Source organism: Aotus nancymaae, unplaced genomic scaffold (genome assembly GCF_030222135.1).
Source record: "Aotus nancymaae isolate 86718 unplaced genomic scaffold, 86718_ANA_hifiasm-v0.15.2.pri h1tg000076l, whole genome shotgun sequence".
Lineage (NCBI taxonomy): Eukaryota > Metazoa > Chordata > Mammalia > Primates > Aotidae > Aotus > Aotus nancymaae.
Window position 1 is genome coordinate 20,760,606 of NW_026988491.1, and position 23,163 is coordinate 20,783,768.

A 23,163-nucleotide genomic window follows, 5' to 3' on the forward strand; every position below is an offset into this window, starting at 1 on the left:
TTGGCAGAAAATGGAGGTAATTTTGTATTTGAGCTGTCCAGTTATTACTATTAGAAAAAGCTTTAAAGAATCCAAAAGGATTTGGCTGGGCGCAGTGGCTCATCCCTGTAGTCCCAGCACTTTAGGAGACTGAGGCAGGCAGATCACGAGTTCAAGACCAGTCTGGCCAACATAGTGAAATCCATCTCTACTAAAAATACAAAAAATTAGGGAAATGTGGTGGTGTGTGTCTGTAGTCCCAGCTACTCCGGAGGCTGAGGCAGGAGAATTGCGTGAACCCGGGAGGCAAAGGTTGCAGTGAGCGGAGATTGCGCCATTGCACTCCAGCCTGGGCAACAATGCGAGACTCTATCTAAAAAAAAAAAAAAAAAAAAAAAAAAAAATCCAAAAGGTTTTAAAATACTGCATAAAGTTTTAGGAGAAAATGGTTTCCCTAAAGTAACTGCATGTGAAATAAACCCTAAGATAACATTCAAATAAAAGATAAGAAAACTGGAACTAGAAGCATTTGCTGGAGTCTGAAGAAAACATTTATGTAGGAATGATTCTGGAACTAACGTCTATAACGATTATTTTTTTGCTTTGGTAGATCAAGGTATAGATTCTACTGAAGAGAGAGATTCAGTGAGTAACCTACCTACTGCAGTTTTCAGTTGTCTTTATAATAATACCCTAGCAATGTAAAAGAAAGAGAAGAAATCTTATATGGGTTTAATGTAAGAAACGATGATAATGGTGAAATAATAACTATATAATGAAAATATATTGTGTAATATTTTCTGCAATCATAATTTTGCATATGTGCCCCTCCTACAGAGTTTAAACATATCAATAGTCATAGTTTAGTTCTGAATATAAAGCTTTAAGAATCTTATTCCTAATTTGTTACCACTCAGCAGAGTCAAGTTCTCCCAATTGAGATAACTAAAATTATCCAAAAGTATACTGACCAGGAAAGGTTGTCTAATTTGGCACTATTGTCAATAGAATGCAATTGTGTGAAAATCTGCATTAGTCATTCTTCTGAAATGAAGACAAGACAAACATTTATGGAAGAAATAACGTAATTTATGGATTACGTATGTCTTCATTACCCTTCCAAGCATTAGTGGCCCATCAACAGAATACCCAGAGGTACACAATAAAAATTAAATTTAGTTATCTTTAATATTTTGCCTATTTTCAGCTATATTAAAATCATAGTTTTATACATAATTTTGAATTGTTTTATGAAGGTGTATTTGTCCAGGTAAATGGATATAAATATTTTATGTAACAGTTTGTAAGCTTTTAAATATTCAGACATGTAGCTATTTGTAGTCCTGCCCTAGGCCCCACAGATGCTAGGGGTGGGCTCGCTGGGAAAAATAATTGCCTATATGTTGTGACATTACTTGTAAAATGTTGTATAGATGTTATCTTAAAAGATTACCACAATATCAAATATTGTACATTGTGTATTTAGGTAAAGACTGTGAAAGAAAATCTGAAAATCAGAAGGATTGAATGCAGAAGAACATCTAGAGCTAAAATATTGCTAATAGCAGCAAAAGGGGGTACTGTGGAAGAATAACTCCTTATGCACCCCACTTCACTGAATACCATCCTGTTTGTCCCCTTCTCCGTTTCTACCAGTAACATAGAAGTCTAAAGCCTTGCATTTTGTTTTTAAAGCTAACTAACGAAATTCCAGAAGCAGGCCTTAAAAATGCAAAGTCTTCTTAATTAACAAAAGAGTTTAGATAGATGAAGGGCATATATCCCCTTCTCTGTATCTACAGCGACGACGGAGCTTTCTTTGCATGTAAAACTTGTTCAACTACTCTGAATTAATAAGGGGCTAAATTGAGAACAAAACCAGGAATATCCATCTTGTTCCGTGCAACAGAGACAATTGGGAGGGTGTTCATGACTATAGCCAATTATTCTGGAATAGGCCTACCCTATCCCTGGAAGTATAATGAGAACAAGGATCTTAGACTCCTTTAGGCTGGGCATGGTGGCTCACGCCTATAATCCCAGCACTTGAGGCCAGGTGTTTAAGACCAGCCTGGCCAACTATGGTGAAACCCTGTCTCTACTAAAAAAAAAAAAAAAAATTAGCCAGGTGTTTGTGGGGGCATGCCTGTAGTCCCAGCTACTCAGGAGGCTGAGGCACCAGAATTGCTTGAACCCAGGGGCGGAGGTTGCAATGAACTGAGATCCTCCAACCTGGGCAACAGAGCAAGACTCCATCTTAAAAAAAAAAAGACTCCTTTAGAAATTGTTGCTATGTCCTGCAGGACACAGTGGCCCACGCCTATAATCCCAGCAGTTTGGGAGGCCAAGGTAGGCAGATCACTTGAAGTCAGGAGTTCAAGACCAGCCTGGCCAAAATGGTGAAACCTCGTCTCTACTGAAAATACAAAAATTAGCTGGGCATGGTGGTACACACTTGTAATTCCAGCTACTTGGGAGGCTAAGGCATGAGGATTGCTTGAACCCAGGAGGCAGAGGTTGCAGTGAGCCAAGATCTCACCACTGCACTCCAACCTCAGTGACAAAGCAAGATTCCGTCTCAAAAAGAAACTGTCCCTGCCCCCGCCCAAAAAGAAATTGTTGCTATGTCCTGTGAAAACGTTCTTGAGAAGAAACCTCAATTTTGATTTGTTACGTGATACCTTGTCCTCCTGATAATGTAACTGGCATCTCCTTGTTTCTAATCTGTATAAATACCTGTTATTGCTGTATCAGGTTAGAGGGAAACCCCTTGTTCTCTCTTCTTTCCCAGCATGCCTGGAAAAAAGTCCCGAGACTGCTGGATTTCTCACTTTCAGCAAGAAATTGAGATCCTTGTCGTATTTGGAAGGCCCCACAGCAGCTGTCCCTGGTCATCACTCAAACCACCTCCAGTGCTTGTTCCTGGGCCCCCGGTGACTCTCTACGGCCTCTGAGGTTGGGACTGCCCATGTGGCACCTGTGGTTACAACTGTGGCCCTCCCTGACTCATTAGTAACTCATTTTCCCACTGCACAGCTTGGGTTTTGTTGGTGGGAAACCCTTCTCCTCCACCCCTGGTGCTTTCTTCCTAGGAAGGGAGGCCAACTAGCCTACCCTGACCCCGCTCAGTCCCTGGGAAGGGGCAGGGACTTCAGTGTATTACTAAACTAGGGGAGAAGGCCTGGGGATGCCCACCCACAGACAGCATGTGTCTCTGCCTCACCCTCTTCCCAGCAGTCTCTGCTGCCTTGAAGGGCGGGTCTCTGCAGCTTGCCTGCAACTGGGGATTGAGGTCCCTCATTCTGCAGTTCAGTGGGCAAGTGCATTTGTCCTGACTGCAGCCAGCCTCTGTCAGTAAAAAGTAATCATTTGGACCCCTGCTGACTCTTTTTCTCAATCCATTCCAAAGTCAGGTGGTTAAGAGAGGCACTATCTCAAGAACATGTGCCCCAGTCAGAACCAGTGGGCTAGTGTGGGCCAGGCTGTCCCCATGACCTTCCCACCAGGGGAGTTAGAAAATCCCCACCTGGGCGGGGCACTGTGGCTCATGCCTGTAATCCCAGCACTTTGGGAGGTTGAGGCAGGCAGATTGCCTGAGGTCAGGAGTTTGAGACCAGCCTGGCTAACATGGTGAAACCCTATTTGTACTAAAAATACAAAAAAATTAGCCGGGCATGGTGGCACGCACCTGTAATCCCAGCTACTCGAGAGGCTTAGGCAGGAGAGTCACTTGAACCTGGGAGGCGGAGGTTGCAGGGAGCCAAGATCGCACCATTGCATTCCAGCTTGGGCAACAAGAGCGAAACTCTTATCTCAAAAAAAGGAAAAAAAAAGAAAATCTCTATCTGACCTTTTTTTTTTTGAGACAGAGTCTTGCTCTGTTGCCCAGTCTGGGGTGCAGTGGTGTAATCTCAGCTCACTGCAATCTCTGCCTCCTGGGTTCAAGTGATCCTTCTGCCTCAGGCTCCTGAGTACCTGGGACTACAGGTACCCACCACCATGTCCAGCTAATATTTGTATTTTTAGTAGAGACAGGGTTTTACCATGTTGGCCTGGCTGGTCCCTAACTCCTGACTTCAAGCGACCTGCCCACCTTGGCCTCCCAAAGTGCTGGAATTGCAGGTGTGAGCCACCACGCCCAGCCCCCATCTGACTTTCTGACCCTTGCTAACTGTGTGAGGACGTGGGTGAATCATGAGACCTCTTCATTTTCTCACGTGGCAACAGGTAAGACAGAACTACATTCTGCCCAGGGCTAGCATTTCATCGAAGGAAAGGATAGAAGGCGTCTACGTGTGCCTGCAGGGGCCTAGCGTGCTGTGTCCATTTCAGAGCAACTGAGGATGACAGGGACACCGAAGTGGGTACAAAGCAGCCACCCATCTCATTTGGTTGTCCCCCTTTTCTGGCCCTCCACTTGGAGGGCAGGAGCTATGTGTGTATATGCCCCTCACACGGAAATCACTGCAAGGCTCAAAGAAGAGATCTCAAATTTAATTCTGATAAAGCTTAAAGTGGCATCTACATAAATGAACATGCTTCTGAGTGAAAATAGTACAGCTGCTGGCTCTTGTTTCTATTAAGTGATAAGCCACATTTTCCTTATTCCGAAATAGTCCAGCACACCATAAATAACCAAATGCCCAGATCCTGGATGTATATGTTGCTCTATTCAGTATATAGAGCATTTACTATATGTTACTGTGAACCCATATACACCATTTTGTTGCTTAACGAAACATGTCTCTTGGTCAGAAAATGTTACTGAATTTTACTTTAACTTGCAGTAGCTTTAAGAATAAATGAGAAGCGCCACTCCTGCGTTCCCAAGCATGAAGTAAGCCCTGGAACTTCCCACGAGGCCCTAAACCCAGGGGAACCAAGAGGAGGGAAGGCTCTGCAGTGCTGGTCTACAAAGGGGCCTCCCAGCAAGGCCAAGGAGTTTGGGGCTCGGTGCTGGAGCAACAGGCCATCGGCTTCCAGCGTGGGTCAAGCCCAGAAACACCCGACAACGCACCACCCTGGCCAGGTCCCTCTCTCAAATCTGGTTCTCAAAACCAGTGGCTCTGCCTCCTCTAAACTGCTGCTGACACCAAAGCAACAGGGTTGCCCTTGTACCAGGAATCACTTAACTCCCCTCTAAAGGGAAATCAGTCCAGGAATCTCACACTGTGACCCTCCTCTCTCCTCAGATGCTACATACCAACTTTCACACTCCCAAGAGCAGAGGCCAAGACTGGAGATACTTCCAAGTGTAGGGGATGCGCCTGGTGAAAGACATGAGTAGAAAGCATGATGAAGCCACTAACACTTCCTAATCCCCTTCATCCCATAGACTCAGCATTTGGGGAAACGCTTGCTTGTGACTCTTGAAACCATAATTCATCAAACAACAAGGTAAACCATTTTCTTCCCGTTGATGTTTCTGGTCTTCAACCCCAGAAAACGGCGGCTGTTCTTCTCTGGCCGCCCATACAGCATGTCAGTAAAGAACTCAGGCTCGTCTTTGGCCTTAGATTGGGAGGTCAGAAAGCTGAACGTGGTTCTCAGTTTACGGCATAAATATGTCATTGCTTCCACTTCCTCTGAGGGCTCCTCATACACGGGCTGCTTCATTTCCTCATAGGCAGACAGAATTACAGCCTGAAATAAGTTGATCAAGATGCAGATCATCACCAGCACGAAAGATGAGAGGAACAGGACCCCCAGAATTCTGTTATTGGAAAACTCAGTGTTCTGGAAAGCTGAGACACAATAGGAAAATACTGTCTGAGTGGAATGAATCAAGTTACTGTAATTCCATTCATGCTGACCAAACACCAGGCAACCAAAAGCCATGTATACGAAGAAATACACGGACATAACAGATGCCATGTGGCAGATGCCGGGGAGGGCAGCCTGGATGGCCCTCTGAGCCAGGCGCACATCATAGAAGAATCTGCAATACCTGAGGGTCTTCAAAATCGTCAAAAATAAGAGGAAACCCAAAATTATCCTCATGACGTGATCCACGTGAGAAACCGCATGAAAGGGAATGAAGTCTTCAGGGTTCGACGAGTAAAACTGAATTATGCCGGTGGCCAGGAAATGCTTCCTGAGAAAGAACACAATGAACACAGTAAAGAGGCACTTTAAAGCAAAGTTGAGCAAATTATACACACTTCTTACGTAGGAGGCTCTTTCTTGCATAATGATATAACACTCATCGACAACGTAGGCTAAGAAAAAAATGAGAATAGCCACATATAAGTAGATTTCTGCTGAAGTTTTCCTGTTGAAATCAGCAAGTGAAAAAGAGTGTAGAGATAGGCTTGTGTTGACAATTCCTAACTGAGAGACCTCAAATATGACTGAAATGCTGCAGAATAGATTTATGTCTGGATTAAAAGTCGTTAATTCCAAAACCACAGCCCATGTCTTCTCATCAAGCCAATTGCTTTCTTGAAGTTCTTTGAGCCTCAGTGTGGAATTAAACCGCTGCTGTTCTGGAAAAAAATAGAATGCATAGCCTCCAGATCCATAGGTGTGCAGTAGTCCATAGGAATAATACAGCCATTGCTTTCCTTGAGGCTTATAGGTAAATCCATTGATACTCTTGTTTATAGCCTGCTGATCAACTTCATTCCAAAAGCCAGAATAGTTTTTTGTGTCTTCTGGGTCAATGCCATAAGTGGGATGACAATGAATTTCTCTTCTGATACTACTTTGCACAAACTTTTTGGCAGGTAGACACATTTTTTCACTAGATTTTGCTCTCACTTGCCTCATCAATGGAAGGCCAAGAATTTTAGATGAACTTTCAGGAAGAAATGTTGGATTCAGGTCATTGTGTAACAAAGGCAACAGCACGCTGTTCAGCCATCTGTAGGTGTCCTCCAGGTTAGTCACAGTAGCAAGATCCACAGAGAACCGATCACGGATAAACTGGTTATAGTAGAAGCTGTCAGTGTAACACAGCAGGACGATAAGGACCAACAGAAGCACCAGAAAGATAAAATGAGTTAGAATGTAACTCAGGAACAGGAGTGCTCTTCTGTTGATTCTCTTCTTTCTTTTGAATATTCTAATTTCATCTTCTGTAAGAGGTTGGTACATGTTCGTGCCTCGGATTCGGACAATCTGGTCATGTATCCTCTGCATTTTGTCTGGACGCTTACTCATTCCATCCAGCCTGATCTCAGTATATTGATACTTGGTTGACCATGAAAGGTTTTTGCAATACTTGGGTTTATTTGTTCTGAAGCCTGACAAGAGTATAATTTTACACGGCTGCACCAGAAAAACTGACTGACAGAATGAACAAAAAGATGCAAAGAGCCATTCTATTGACTTGTCATAGCCATAAGTCAGTCCATAAAATACGATGAAGAATGAGGAAATGCTAGAAGTAGCAAAAACCAAAAACCATGCAACATAAACACACCACAAAGGCAGGACGATCTGGGCCTTTTTCTTAAGCTGCTGGAGCTCCTGTTGGGAAGGGTGCTCTTTGGAAGGGACATTCTGATCGTCTTCGTTGTTGTTAATGGAATTTGTATTTGGCCTTTGGGTCTCTGGGGTCTTGATTTGTGCTTTCCTATGTGTGTGCTTGGGTTTGGGGGTTGCCTTAGGAGCAGCCTTAGGGAGCCTGGGCTTTCCTTTAGATGCAGGTTTTGCGACCTCCCTGGGAAGCTCCTTAGCAGTTTCGTTAGCATGCCACTTTCTCAAGGATTCTTCCCAGTGTCCACTTCCTTCTGACATTAGAGGAAGCTTTTGAGGAGATGCCTCCTTTAGATCTGCTTGAGGTTTCCTCTGGGAACAGGTGAACAAAAAAGTTATTAATAATTGCACAGGGATTGTAATTAAGACACTTTCAATTCCTATCATCATCGACCTGATGTACTTCCTTTCTCTTGACTCAGTTTGTTCTTGTCTATTTAGATTAAAGAACATAATGTTACAAAGAAGAGAGCTTAGCAATATTGCTAAACAACAGGACAATCTCTGGAGCCTACTGAATGTTTTAGCAACAACACTAGCAAAAATAGAGAACCACATGTGGTTTTTCTGGAGCTTACTACTGATGTCTATAAAGAAAAAGTCTTTTCTGGTCAGATGCTCATCTGGATGGGTAACCTGAAATGTTCTGTCCAAAGTGGTATCAATAGAAAGCCATTTCTGGCATATGAACAGCCAAATGTGCCTACTAAACAGATTTTCCACTTTGATTCTACTTAAATACCAGCTAGGCGAATGGCCCTCGTTGTTGTGCCACACACGGATGGAATGGATGTCCCCCAGGTCACTTTTTGTCGTTAGGAGGAAAGTGTCGATGCTGCCTCGGTAGAGAGTTGTAAAGTGTGGATGGCTTAAACAATGCACATCACTGGTACTCACTGTGCCTCTAAGCTGCACAAATACATTGGCCCTGGTCCCAGAACCCCAACGACTTCCTGTAAAAATAGTCACCAAGTAGCATAAATTATCATAAGGATCATTATCTGGTAGAACTATCACGTGCTCCCGAAGAAACTGGTCCATTTCATCCCTGTACAAGGTCCAGAAAGCTAGGATCACATATAAGAGAATAATGAAAAGCACAGTGAGGAGGGTCACGGGGTTTTGGTAAAGGGTCTTGATGATGTTTAACCGTAGATCCACAGGATTAGGGATCACAAGCACCTTGGCCATCACATAGTGGGTATGCAGGTGAATGCTGGCGAGTTCAAGTGTGCCCAGGTGCCGCCTGGCCCTCACTAAGTTCTTGCAGACACAGTGCACCTCATGCCAGCTGGTCTTCTCACCAAGAATGCAGTAACCCTCTCTCCATTCACTCTGGATCCCATACATGTCCAAGCACTGGACGCTGAAGAGAGAAATTCTCACGAGCTTGTCACTGGGCTTCATGACAAAACGAGGTGCCTGCAGTACTATGGATACAGTACAGTAGGGCGAGTGGCTATGCTGAGCTATGAGTTGCAGCAGGGACAGGGGGAGGCACACCACACGAGCCTTCTTCACTGTGCAGGCCGGGTCAAACAGGGCACTCTGGCTGGCAACTGGAGGGATGTCGTGAGGCACGAGGAAAGTGGCGACCAGCGCTGTGGGAGTGATCTGACTGCCTGTGTACACCAACACCGTGAACAGCACCGTCACTTCTGTCATGATGTGGACCAGCACCTCCCTAGGCACTCTGCTGTCCACTTGAAAGCTAAACCCACCTGTCGTCTTCGAGGACCCATCAACCTCTCTGTCGGGTCCCACTGTGAGATCAAAAGCTGCAAAGGCCATGTTTTTCCTGACGAGGAACACTTCTGCTACATCAGGTGTGATCTCTAGCACACTACCGTTATCTGCAACTCCTGTCATTCTGAATCCAGATATCACGAATGAAGCGTTTTCCTGATCATTTAACCAAGGAAAGGGATCATTTGGGAAATCACAATACATGGTGGAAATGGGAGCATTTGCAGACAGACCAGGAACACTGCTTGCATTGAGTGTTGGATAAAAACAATTTCTGCAGTGTTTCTCATCTCTGAAGACCTGGGTAACACCCCACTTTCCAACTTTCTTGACATACATGTTGAAATTGGGGGTTCTCATTGAGGTGGTTTCATTCCCTGGCACTTTATTAGCCAGTATTGTGTCTGATAGAGATTCTATTACACAGAAAGGATCTTTAATCACTTGCTCAGAAGAAGTCAGTTTAAGAATATTGGACAAAGTCATTAATATTCCAGTGCTCACGATTTCTATTTGTTCAGATCGAAAGTGTTTATCTTTTTGTTGATACTCTTGTAAGGCATGATTTGCTTGCCATATCCTCATGGTGGCACGTTTCTGAGCATCCCAAGTGAATTCAGAGGGTTTCTGGGTTAATTTGGTAACAGCCATGACCACCTGGCCAATTTCCACCAAAGTGCTTGCAGGAAGAAGGAAAGACTGTTCAACGAGGTGTTCTCGGAGACTGACTCTGTCATCTTGAAGAGATAATTCAGTTCTCATGTTATTCAAAACGGAAGCGACTATGTACATTAAGTAACCTGCAGGTAAAAAATCCTGCTTTTGAACCAAAGTAGACAGCAATGAACTTGGTCCCATGGTGAAACTGAGTAAGTGATTCAACACAGTCTTTGATGAATTTTTGTCGGTGGGAGCCTGTGCGGTAGCATGCAAAGTCACCTGAGAAAAAGCTCCTAGAGAGTCGTAGACCTGGGCATATATCTTCAAGGCATATTGATTAGCCAACATACCAACAGGGAGAAAGGAAGGGGGTGCTGTGGACTGAGGCCCCAAGTACAAGATGGTCCCCAGGGTGTTCTCTTTTACTGAACTGATTTCACCAACACTGTGCACATCAGAAACAATTATTTTATATGTAAGAGGCATGTGCTTATCCCTAAAATTACTACACTGGACAACAAATTTAGTCATAAGTGCGATTCCTTTAGCTGGATTAATTTTGCATTCTCCAATTTGAGGGCCGTGGTTAATAATAAAAGAATGCCTGAAGACCGAGGTCGTTCCACTCCAGCTTGCTAGATGGAGAGAAATCCAAAACTCAGCTTCCAAAAAATACCGAAAAGCAAAAGCTTTTATAGACAGATAAGCACCATTCCTTCCTGTTACAGTTTCCCCCATCCAATCAAATAGCATCTCACCACCTGAAGAAGACAAAATCGACCATTTATAGAAATCACGGCTCGCACAATTCGTGCAATTTAGGAACAAAGCAAATCTGTCGGAGACAGTTAAGGTTCTCTCACAATTTTCGATACATGTGATGTGTGCTATGGCTTCTGGTCCTTGGAGCACGTGGACCCTTTTATCAGAAAACGCTGTCCTGGAATCCTTCCGAATCACCATTCTGAAGAAATAGACCTGGTCGCCTTTCAGTGTTTCTGGCGAAAGTGTCAGTACAGGGCCAGAGGCCCAGGGCCACTTCAGATTGGCCTGCTCGGGGTGACAGACGTCCTTACTTCCCAGGATTATTTGATCCCCACGGTAGTTTCTGGGATCTGTGGTACAGTACCACAAGAACTGGAGTCCCTGTAACGGGCTGTCTGCATCTGGGTCCGAGGACGTGGACCCGTCCAGAATCAGCTGCTCTGGGAAATTAGCTGTAATTTGGGCCTCCCCAAGCATCACCGCCTGCAGGGGACTCCTGGCGATCCAGACATAGACGGCGTCCGAGTCTTTCACCTCGGACATCTTGGGGTTTCCTGTGACGATGGACACCGTGAAATTAAACACATACACCCCCCAGTATAATGAATGTCTGGGGATGTGAATGAACAAGGGGCTCCTCCTGATCTCGAGCTGGGGCAGTTCCAAGGGCTGCGTCCAGTCGGGCGTGTGGCCCACGGCGGGCACGGAGAACACCTGCCAGTGCTGGGAGATGGCGCGAGCGCCCGGGCAGTCCAGCTGCACCGAGGCATTGAGGGTGGCCTCCGCCGTCCTGCTCAGGCGCACGGGGGCGCCCCTCCGGTCCGTGTTGATCCTCACGCTCTGGATGACGCAGGCGTCTATCTGGCAGGACACGGACGACTCGATGGCCCTGTGGTGGGACGAGTTGACGGCCTGCCACGCCACGCGCGCGGGGCCGTCTGTGGGGCACTCGGTGCGGGCTACGAAGCCCGGCTGGGGCCGCGGACCGGGCGAGGCGGAGCGCGGGGAGACGCGGGCGGCGGGGGCGGCCCGAGGAGTGGCGCCGGGTCCGAGCAGCCGCAGGAGGAAGGTCCAGGCCGGGCATCCGGGCGGGAGCGGCAGCGGCGCGGACCACGTCAGGGAGAGGCGGCCGCGGCGCGCCGAGAGCTGCAGGTCAGCAGGCATGGGCGCTGCGGGCCGGGGCGGGCGCTGGGCTCTGAGCAGGACGCGCAGGTCGAGGCAGTACCAGCGGCGCCGGGCCCCGCCGCGGGGGAAGCAGAGGCCGCCACGGCCGCTCAGGACCACGCCGCCCGCCCGCACCGCATGGGGCCGCAGACGGAGGCGGGCGCGACCGCCGCGCACTCCGAGGCCGGGGACACCTCTCAGGAGGCCGCGGGGCGCCCCGGGAATGGCGGCCTGGGCCCCGCCGGGAGCCGGCGGTGGCGGCGGGAGGCGGCCAAGGCCCAGGCCCAGGCCCAGGAGGAGGAGCGCTGGTCCAGGCCGCATGGCGCCCGTCGGGGAGAAGCTGGGAGGCACCGCGGAGGCCGCGAGGCGAGTCCAACCGCCTCAGGGGTCGCGGGGACAGTGGGGGTCTCGGGCATCGAAGGTCACGGGCAGAGGGGTCTCAGAGGCAGAACGTCCCAGAGAGCAGCTGGGACCTGGGAGCTGGGGGTCAGTCGGCATTGGGGGCTTCTTGGCACCCCTCCCCTTTCCGTCCCCAGGGTCAGGATGGCTGGGGGGTGGGGTAGTTCAGCCCCGTGCGGACCACGGAGAAGGGACTTCAGCAGGAACCCTTGGGAAAACCAGTCACAGCTGGGAGATCAGGAGGGAACTGTGAGATCCCTGGGCGTCCAGGAAGATCTGACTCTGGGTTTCTTACTTTGGGTTCGATTTGCTCTTTTATTTCTAGTTGGTTTTTGGTTTTTGGTATTTGTTTTGAGATGGAGTCTCTCTCTGTCACCCAGGCTGGAGTGCAGTGGTGCGACCTGACGTGATCCACCCACCTCGATCTCCCAAAGTGCTGGGTTTACAGGCCTGAGCCACTGTGACTGGCCTCATTCTTTAATTCTGTACATTTTTGCTGTATATTTTGGGACTTGATTGATTTTAGAGACAGGTTTTGCTCTGTTGCTCTGGCTGGAGTGCAGTAGTGCAATCATAGCTCACTGTAACCTTGAACCCCTGGACTCAGGGAATCCTCCTGCCTCAGCCTCCCAGACAACAGGTCTAAGTGACTACACCTGACTCATGTTTTTATTTTTGTAGACATGGCGGTCTTGCTGTGTTTCACAGGCTGGTCTCAAACTTGTGGTCTTAATTGATTCTCCCCTGTATTAGTCCATTTTCATGCTGCTGATAAAAACATACCCAAGACTGGGAAGAACGAGGTTTAATTGGACTTACAGTACCATATGGCTTGGGAGGCGTCAGAATCGTGGCAGGAGGTGAAAGGCACTTCTTACATGGCAGTGGCAAGAGAAAATGAGGAATACACAAAAGCGGAAACCCCTGATAAAACCGTCAGATCTTCTGAGACGTATTCACTACCACAAGAACAGGATGGGGGAAACTACCCCCGTGATTCAATTATCCCCCACTGGATCCCTCCCACAACACATGGGAATTATGGGAGTACAGTTCAAGATGAGATCTGGGTGGGGACACAGCCAAACCATATCAACCTCACTCCACCTCCCAAAGTACTGGGTTTGTAGGGGTGAGCCATCTCATCTGGCCTTCTGTTTATTAAATATATACACATTTGTGGTTGTCTTGATGAGTTGCTCATTTTATCATTATGAAATGTCTCTTTCTCTTTTTTTTTTTTTTTTTTTTTCTTCTTTGAGACAGTCTCACTCCACTGCCCAGGCTGAAATGCAATGGCGTGATCACAGCTCACTGCAGCCTGGATCTCCCTGGGCTCAGGTGATCCTCCCACCTCAGCTTCCCAAGTAGCTGGGACTACAGACATGTGCCACCACGCCTGGCCTAGTTTTGTATTTTTTGTAGAGAGGAGGTTTTGCTGTGTTACCCACACTGGTCTCAAATTCCTGAGCTCAAGTGATCCACCCACCTTGGCCTCCCAAAGTGCTGGGATTACAGGTGTGAGCCACCGTGCCTGGCCATGAAATTTCGCTCTTTATCTCTGGTAGTACTGTTTGTTTCAGAGTCTAATTTACCTGATATTAAAATAGCCACACTAGCCCTCTTTTGCTTACTGCTTATATGGCATATTTTTTTCATTCATTTACTTTCAACTTATTCATGTCTTTATATTTAAAGTGGTCTTTTGTAGGCAACATGTAATGGAGGTTTTTTTAATCTAGTCAATTTCTGCCTTTTAATGGAAATATTTGTACCATCACCATTTAACATGATTATTGATATGACTGGATTTAGGTCTACCACTTTATTATTTGTATTCTTTTTGTCCCTTCTTTTTTTTTTTTTTTTTTTTTGAGACAGGGTTTTCCTCTGTCACTTGGGCTGGAGTGCTGTGGCACCATCACAGCTCACTGTGGCTGCCAATTCCTGAGCTCAAGTGATTCTCCTGCCTCAACCTCTTGAGTATCTGGGACTACAGGTACACACCACTACTCCCAGCTAACTTTTTTTTTTTTTTTTTGGTAGAGATAGGGTCTCCCTATGTTGTCCAGGCTGGTCTTGAACTCTTGGCTTCAATAATTCTCCCCCCTTAGGCACCCGAAGTGTTGGATTACAGGTATGAGCCACCATGCCCAGCCTATTCCATACATTTCTTCAGCACCTACTACATGCTACGTGTTTTTCTAGGCATTAGCTCTAGTCCCAGTTCTTACAGAGCTTCTATTACAGTGGGAGTGATCAGAAATAATCAAGCCAAGATATAATGTGTGTGATTTCAGCTGTGAAAAGTGGTATGAAGAAAAGTAAGGCAGGTAAGAAATAAGGAATAGGAATGAGCTATGAGAGTCAGGAAAGGCCTTTGGGGAGATGCCATCTGAACACACAGATCTGCATGAAGTAAGGGAGCAAGCTATGATAAGAGATAAGGAATAGCATTCCTGGGAGAGGGAATTGTATGTACAAAAGCATCGAGACAGGCAGGAGAGAGGTTAATGATGTGTCTGGGGCAAGTGGGGAAGATGGTGAGTGGGGGAAGATGTAATTGGACAGATGGCCAAAGACAGAGCAGGCAGGGGCTTCTAGGGCATAGTAACTAACATGGTTAGATTTTGTCTCATGTGGGCTGGGAAGCCTTTGGCAGGTTTTGAGCAGCAAAGGGGCCTGACCTGATTTCCATCTTGCAAGCATCATCCTACTGTTGGGAAACAGATTGACGGTAAGCAGGAGTGGAAGAAGGTAGGCCAATGAGGAGGGCCCAGGGAAGTGGAAGGGACAGGCCTGGGTGTTGGAGGGTCAGCTGGTGCGTACGTGAACTGATCTTGGCTCAGTTTGGCTCTGCATGTGGAAGAGACAGCATGGGTTAATGGATTAGATGTCAGAAGGACCAGCTACGTAATTTTGGGGGCCCTCTGCCAATGAAAAGTGCATGGTTCCTCACTCAAATATTATTTGGAATTCTAGCACAGCTACAGCAGAGCATTAAGCAAGCACGGGGCCCTTTTATGTGTGAGACCGAAATGTGACTGTGCACACCCGTGAAACCAGCCCTGCACATCGGATGTGAAAAAGAGCAAACAAGGACGACTCCACGTGCCTGTCAGGCCTGTCCAGGAAGCGGTCTTTATTAGGGGTGATCTCAGGAAATTGCTGCTTTGATAGATCAAACATGGTCACATGTCAGCTGTTTCCTGTTGGTCATTCTGATCCAAGTCTGGTATTTAGGGGCTCCATGGAGCGAATGTGTCCCCTGAATTAATATACTCAAGCCCTAATTGCCAACGTGATGGTATTTGGAGGTGGACCCTTTGGGAAGCATAATAATGAGAGTTAATTAGGTCATGAGGGTGGGGCACTCATGGTGGGTGTTTTAGTCCATTTTCACGCTGCTGATAAAGACATACCTGAGACTGGGCAATTTACAAAAGAAAGAGGTTTATTGGACTTATAGTTCCACGTGGGCGAGAAGCCCTCACAATCATGGCAGAAGGTGAAAGGCACGTCTCACATGGCAGCAGACAAGAGAAAAGAGCTTGTGCAGGGAAACTCCCCTTTTTAAAAGCATCAGATCGCATGGGCTTATTCGTGGTCACAGGAACAGCACGGGAAAGACCTGCCCCCATGATTCAATTACTTCCCACTGGGTCCCTCTCACAATACCTGGGAATGCAAGATGAGATTTGGGTGGGGACACAGCCAAACCACATCAGTAACCCTTTAAGAAGAGGAGAAACATGCCCCCTCCACCACCATGCATAGGCACACACCAGGCAAAGACCATGTGAAGACAGCAGAAGGCAGCAGTCTTCAAACCAGGAAGAAGGCCTTCTCCAGGAACTGGATGGTGCTGTCACCCTGATCTTGGATTCCAGCGTCCAGAGCATGAGAAATACATTGTTCAAACCACTCGGTCTGTGGTATTTTATAATGGCAGCCAGAGCAGACTAGGGGTAGGGGAGATAAATGCCAGGACTGAAAACAGATTAGGGTTCTCAGAGGTCACGTAGGGAGGAGGCACCGTGGAGAAGTGGACAGACCCTGGAGTCCTCCAGTACTTAAAGGTCCAGCCAAGGTGGAGCTGGAGGAGGAGGGCAGTAGGGCAGGAGAGCAGAGAAGTGAGGGGCAGTCCTGGAAGCCAGGGCCAGAGGGTTTCAAGAAAGAGGGCATGGCCAGCCATGTCCAACATGACTGAGATCAGAGAGATGAATGGCCACTGAATTTGGGAACAGGAGGTCTTTGGTGTCCTGGACAAGAGCAGTGTCAGTGGTGTGTTGGGGACAAAAGTTTGAGTGGAGTGGACTGACGGGGAAATGGAAAGAAGATGGGGAGGTGGAGATGATCACACACAATTATTTGGGTAAGTTCTGGTGGAGCAGTAGCCAGGGAGAAATGGGATGAGCAAAGCATATTTCTTACTAATTTATAAAATATCTAAGATTTACATAAAGATATAAGAAAGAATAAAGACCACTCCTATGCCCATCCCCCAGCTAAAGAAATAAAACAATTTCAATAGGACTGTAAACCTCAGTGTATCCTTCAAGGGACAATCCCCAGCCTCCTCCCGAGGGTAACTATTAACCCAGGTCGTTTTTATTCGCTTGCATTTCTTTATTGTTTTATTACATAGGCACAAATTTATTAGCAATATACTGTTTTGCATGTTACTAGACTTCCCATAATACCATCATATTGCATATATTCTTCTACAGGTTATAAAGATCACGTTGATTCATGTAGCTTTGTTCATTCATTTTCATGACTATAGAGTATTTTACTGAGGCTGTATACTAGAGTTTATCTATTCTACCAGTGGTTGTCAAGGTTCCTGTCTATATTTTTCCACTACAAATAATGGTGCTAAGCACCCTGGGACTGGTTTCCTCAGGATTGTAACCAGTATGTTGGGTAAACAGATCTTTTTTTTTTTTTTTTTTTTTTTTTTTTTTTTTTTTTTTTTGAGACGGAGTTTCGCTCTTGTTACCCAGGCTGGAGTGCAATGGGGGGATCTCGGCTCACCGCAACCTCCGCCTCCTGGGTTCAGGCAATTCTCCTGCCTCAGCCTCCTGAGTAGCTGGGATTACAGGCACGCGCCACCATGCCCAGCTAATTTTTTGTATTTTTGGTAGAGACGGGGTTTCACCTTGTGACCAGGATGGTCTCGATCTCTTGACCTCGTGATCCACCCGCCTCAGCCTCCCAAAGTGCTGGGATTACAGGCGTGAGCCACTGCACCTGGCAGATCTTTTTTTTTTTGAGATGAGTCTTGCTTTGTCATCAGGCTGGAGAGCTCAGGCCGGAGTGTAGTGGCAGGATCTTGGTTCACTACAGCTGGCCAGGCACGGTGGCTCACACCTGTAATTTCAGCATTTTGAAAGTCCGAGGCAGGCAGATCACCTAAGGTCGAGAGTTTGAGACCAGCCTGACAACATCGAGAAACCCCATCTCGACTGAAAATACAAAAAATTAGCAGGGCGTGGTGGCGCATGCTTGTAATCCCAGCTACTTGGGAGGCTGAGGCAGGAGAATCAGTTGAACCTGGGAGGCAGAGCTTGCGGTAAGTCAAGATCATGCCATTGCACTCCAGCCTGGGCAACAAGAGCAAAACTCCGTCTCAAAAAAAAAAAGAAAAAGAATTTATATCTCCCCAACAACCCCCTGCTCAGGCAGATGCACTGCCTGAGCCTAGTGCTTTCCCACTCCGTGGCTATAAGTTCTTGGTTCACCTTTGATTAAAATAAAGTTACTTGGTCAGATGCAGTGGCTCATGCCTGTAATCCCGGTACTTTGGGAGGCTGAGGCAGGTGGATCACCTGAAAGCAGGAGTTCAAGACTAGCTAGGCCAACATGGCGAAAACCCATCTCTACCAAAAATACAAAAATTAGCCGGGTGTGTGGGCACATGCCTATAATCCCAGCTACTCTGAGGCTGAGGCGGGAGAATCACTTGAACCTGGGAGGTGGAGGTTGCAGGGAGCCGAGATTGTGCCACTGCACTCCAGTCTGGGTGACAGAGCGAGACTCCATCTCAAAAAATAAAAATAAATAAAAATAAAGGTTTCTTCAGTAATTAACATGTCGAGCCCATGTAATAGTCAAAACTCTATTGACTAATACACAACGAGGTTAATACTTAACTCCTCCCCTCCTCAGCCCTGGCCTTTGCCCTCTCCGCAGGCTGCCTCTGGCCCACAAGCTGGTAGAGGAAGGGGGTGGGGCGAGCTTGTGTTGCTGCTGGCGTGTCTGCACTCACCTGCAAAAGTGACTCTTCTCTGGAGGGCATGTTGACCTCTTCAGAGGGTCACTCGAGCGTCTCAGGGTCTCTCATCTGTGGTCCCTCACTTAGGGGCTTCCCAGACATCCTTAAGCCGAGGGTTTGCAGATTTTTGGCCCACCTGCTACAAGCCCACCACCCCTCCAGACAACCCTATAGGTCAAAGGCCTGCTTCCTGTTCCCTTTCCCCAATCCCGTAAGGCCACACCTGGGCCAGAGGAAGCATGGCCACCCTTCCTCCTGACTAGCTGGGAGTGTGGCCTTCACCACTGCAGCCTGTGCACCTCTTTGTCTGTCAGAGCTGCTGCCACCAGCGGACACCAGCTTCTGGGCCCCTGGCCTCCCCCTGTCACTCAGCAGTGGTGAGCGGAAGGGGAGGGAAATTGCTGCATCGTACCTGACACCTGCAATGGTCTCCAAAGACATTGTCTCTGCTGGCCTCTGCAACTTCCAGCCTGTGGTAACCTGGAGGAGGTGCCTGGAAGGGTGACCGTGGCCTCGCGAGGCTTTTTTGCCACCCTTATTCTTGGCCCCTTGTGTCCTCTCGGGAGGCTGAGGGAGGCCTTTCCAGGCGTTGCTGCGTACCCGCTGGGCTCAAAGGTGTGTCCCCGGCAACACCTGGAAGGGCCTGCTTCAGCCTCCCAAAGTGCTGGGATTACAGGCATGAGCCACCGCACCCGGCCAAGACATCTTTATATATTCTGGATTCTAGACTCTTATCCAATATATGATTTGCAAACATTTGTTCCCATTGTGGTAATCTTTTCAGTTTCCTGAGTAGTGTCGTTTGATGTAGAAAAGTTTTTAATTTTGATGAAGTCCAATTTCTCTATTTTGTTGTTGTTGCTTGTCCTTTTGGTGTCACCTTTAAGAATCCATTGCCAAATCCAAGGTCATGAAGATTTACTTGTTTTCTTCTAAGAGTTTTATCTTTTCAGCTCCGACATAAATAATATTATAATGCAATATTTCAAAAATCAAAAAGAATGCAAAAAGTCCATGATGAACAAAATATCAACATTTTAAATAAAGGCCAAATTTGACCCTGCACTTGGTCTACGCCCTGGATTCCTGCACCCTGGGGCGGGGGCAGATTAAACTAGGGGAGCCCATCGGCTTGGGGCTGTGTGTGGTTGATGGCAGAGTTCGGACCCGGCTGGTCCAGAGGGAGAAGCCACTACTGCAGGAGACAGAGCGATTTTTCCGCTGCAAATCCTTGAGAAGGGAGGATGGGAGGCGGCGGGACCACCCAGTGAAGCCGGCCCCGAACGCCAAGTGAGTGTGTGCCGTGCGCGCGCGGGTGGCTGCCGACCGCGACGAGATAAACTTGAAAGTGACCGCTGTCCCAGGGCTCTGCTCCCAAGGGACCTTGACAGAGGCCGCCTCCCAGCAGGGTCCCCAACAAGGAGAAGCCCCTGGCAAGGGGAGAGGGTCAGACCGCGGTGCGTGCATCCCCGGGCCCGCGCCTCCTCCCTCTCGCCTAAGGCTCCAGTCCGATGGGGGCAAGCGCGTGCACGGGGGCCCTAACGCGCCCTTCCAGCCTGGCCCGGATAGCGGCAGCCACAGGGTAGGGGAGCCCGCGCAGCCGCGGCGGTGCGGAGTAGTCCGGCCGGGTTTCCGGGGTGGGCCCGGGTCCTGGGCCGGGGCGGGTCTTCCGAAACCCACCAGTGAGGGAGCAGGAGAGCGCGGCCGCCCCGCCCCCTCCCTGGAAGGCCCAGGCGTCCAGAGCTACCCGCGGGCTCCGACCCGCGCACCATGGCTGCGTCGGCGCCTCTACGCGACTGCCAGGTACACCGAGGCTGCTCCCGGCCAGGTCCCGCTCGGACAACGGGTCCATGGCGTGGCCCGGTGCTGGGCGGGGAGAAACCCCTGCAGCGGCGAGGGTGAATGGCAGGAGACATGGCCCGGGGCGCGGGGCGCGGGGCGCGGGGCGCGAGGTGATCCCTGGGCGCACAGGCGCGCCCGCGGCAACACCTGGAAGCGACCCGAGGACCTTATTGTGGGGTCCCGACCAAAGGAAATAAGGGGCGCCCGTCAGGGTACTCAGGAGACCCCAAGAGCTCCTAAAAAGCGTAGCTCACTGGGCATGGCGTGGGACGCAGGGAAGCCCGCGAAGGTGAGGGGCTTCCTGTAATCTGCCCAGCACGGGGAGCCTGAGCCCATTTTGCAGACGAGGAAGATGGAGATCAGAGGGGCCAGGCGACTTGTGTGTGTTGAAGTTTGAAGGGCTCCTGGGAAGAAGGCCTTGCTATTAACTTCTTGCCGTCTGTAGGCCTGGAAGGATGCGAGGCTCCCGCTCTCCACCACAAGCAACGAAGCCTGCAAGCTGTTCGATGCCACACTCACCCAGGTATGCCTGCCGAGAGAGGCCGCGGCCCCTTCTGTGGTCTAGGGGAAGGTTTTTAAAATGGGGAATACTTTTTAAATTGCACAGTGACCTTAGAAATAGACGGCAGTACCTCTGTGCACCCTGTACCTGAGGGCGTGGGAACGTGGGGACATATCTCTGATCTCTGCCGCCTACAGCGTCCTGAGAGGGCCTCTGCACTCGCCCTTTTCCCCAGGACTGAGTGGTGGGAGGACAGCAGTGGGCGCCATGGGGGGTGTTTTGTGAGGTTGCTGGCCTCCCCTGCCTCCTGCTGTGGCCTGCTGAGGGTCTGCGGCAGGGCTCTGCCACCAGGACATGGATCCTTTCCTGGGATGTATCTGTGAGTATACTGCTTGTATGTAGGTGTGCCAAGACCTTCTGCCACATGACCAGTCATTTCTCTACTAATGAAGGGGCCTATAGTTTTAGAACCAGGAGAGGTCCCAGAAGTAAGATCTAACTAGTTTGTTTGGCAGGTGGGGAAACTGAGGCCCAGAGAGTTGAATCTACTTATTTCGTTGTACCAGAGCGAGCATAGACAGTCAACACCAAGACAAAAGTATGCCAAAGTGCAGGGTCTTTATTGCCGGCGGCCACGGAGGACTGATGTCTGTCCAACCCGTGGCCCCGAAAGGAGAGTGTCAAGACCTTTTATACCCGTAAAATCACCTCCTGGGCGGGAGTGAGGGCCAGAGGACTTTGGACATTCTGTAAACCACCTCCTGGGCGGGAGTGAGGGTGAGGGGCTTCGGACATTCCGAGGGCCAGGGGACTTTGGACATTCCGATTGTTACGTAAGTGGTTCACAGAAGTCAAGATAAGCGTTAGTTTACACATTGCCTGGGTAGGGTAGAAATTACAGGCCTTAGTTACTTATTACAAGTCGCAGGGGCCAAGATGGCATGGGTTTGGACTGCTTGCCTGTCACATTAGGGTTACAGAGAGCAGTTTCAACAGAAAGCCGAGGTATGGTTGAGGTATGCAGTTTATGGGGCTTTTACTGTGTCACAACTTGAAGGTTGACCATGAATTGGAGGCAGAACCAGGATGAACCTGGGCTTAACTACACTGACAGAAAACTAAAGCTGGCGGTGAGGCGGCTGCATACTGACTTCATCCACAGAAAGGACCGAGGGAGCTCTTAGAAGCCTATGGGCTGAATAAGGGAGGCCGATGGGATGCTGTGAGCCATGCCAGGGGCGCTCCTCTTGTTCCCAGCCTGCCTTGCCTAGGGACTCAGCTCTGGGCATCTGAGCTGTTTATTTTGTTTGACGTAGCTCACTTGCCTTCCCTCTACCTCGTTGGCCTCTATAGAGCACTCAGGTGGTCACACACCACATCCCCAGTCAGCGGCAGCTCACCCTCCCAGCCTGTGCATATTCTGTCCCATGTATCGGTGTCTCTGTGCTGTCCTGAGTTAGAACTTGGGTTCTTTACATCTCTGTGCCAACCCTCCTGTATCTTGTCAAAACGCTTCTTTAGCCTGTAGTCCCAGCTGCTTGGAGGCTGAGGTAGGAGGATAGCTTGAGCCTGGGAGGTTGAGGCTGAAGTGAGCTGTGATTGTGCCACTGTACTCCAGCCTGGGCAACAGAGCAAACCCTCTCTTAAAAAAAAAAATACATGTGCTAATTCTGTGTAAAGGGTATATTTTAAAACCCAATGCTTGACTATAGGTCTAGGACTTTTTTTTTTTTTTTTTTTTTTTTTTGAGACAGAGTCTCACTCTGTCACCAGGCGCCAAGCTGGAGTGTAGTGGCACAATCTTGGCTCACTGCAACCTCTGCCTCCCGGGTTCAAGCAATTCTTCTGCCTCAGCCTCCCGAGTAGCTGGGACTACAGGTGCACGCCACCACACCCAGCTACTTTTTGTATTTTTAGTAGAGACGAGGTTTCACCATGTTGGCCAGGATGGTCTCGAACTCTTGACCTTGTGATCCGCCCACCTCAGCCTCCCAAAGTGCTGGGATTACAGGCATGAGCCATCGCGCCGGGTCAGATCCTGCCTTTTGATGTTCTTTTTTGGAAATGCAGCATCCCTAGCCCTAGAAAGTGTGCCTTGGGTGATGTGTATTTCATATCCTCATATGAAGAAAGTTATCAGCCAGGTTATGCCTTCTTTGGGTTAAAGTCCAGAAAACATTCAATGTTCTACAAATAAAGACAAATCTGGATTTATTTTTATTTTTTGTTTTTTGAGATGGAGTCTCTGTCATCCAGGCTGGAGTGCAGTGGCGTGATCTTGGCTCACTGCAACCTCGGCCCCTGGGTTCAAGTGATTCTCATGCCTCTGCCTACCAAGTAGTTGGGACTA

General features: G+C 48.5%; 2 protein-coding genes across 8 annotated transcripts in view; one reads left to right on the top strand and one right to left on the bottom strand.

The window, feature by feature from the left end:
• Nucleotides 1-4,329: 4,329 nt before the first annotated feature.
• PKDREJ (polycystin family receptor for egg jelly) lies at nt 4,330-12,135 on the bottom strand. The gene has a single exon (XM_021668673.2). It carries the CDS (start codon nt 12,112-12,114, stop codon nt 5,365-5,367), a length of 6,750 nt encoding a protein of 2,249 aa, XP_021524348.2. The 5' UTR covers nt 12,115-12,135; the 3' UTR covers nt 4,330-5,364.
• An 8,070-nt stretch (nt 12,136-20,205) lies between these two features.
• TTC38 (tetratricopeptide repeat domain 38) overlaps nt 20,206-23,163 on the top strand; it is a 28,668-nt gene continuing 25,710 nt past the window's right edge. For 6 of the 7 annotated variants that reach the window (XM_064368219.1, XM_064368218.1, XM_064368220.1 and 3 more), the window contains exons 1-2: nt 20,206-20,272; nt 20,757-20,834. In XM_064368219.1, coding sequence (XP_064224289.1) covers nt 20,240-20,272; nt 20,757-20,834 — 111 coding nt within the window. In that variant the 5' untranslated portion in view covers nt 20,206-20,239. Of the gene's footprint in view, nt 20,273-20,756; nt 20,835-21,038; nt 21,193-23,163 lie in introns of those variants that run through there. The other variant, XM_064368223.1, reaches the window with a different exon arrangement.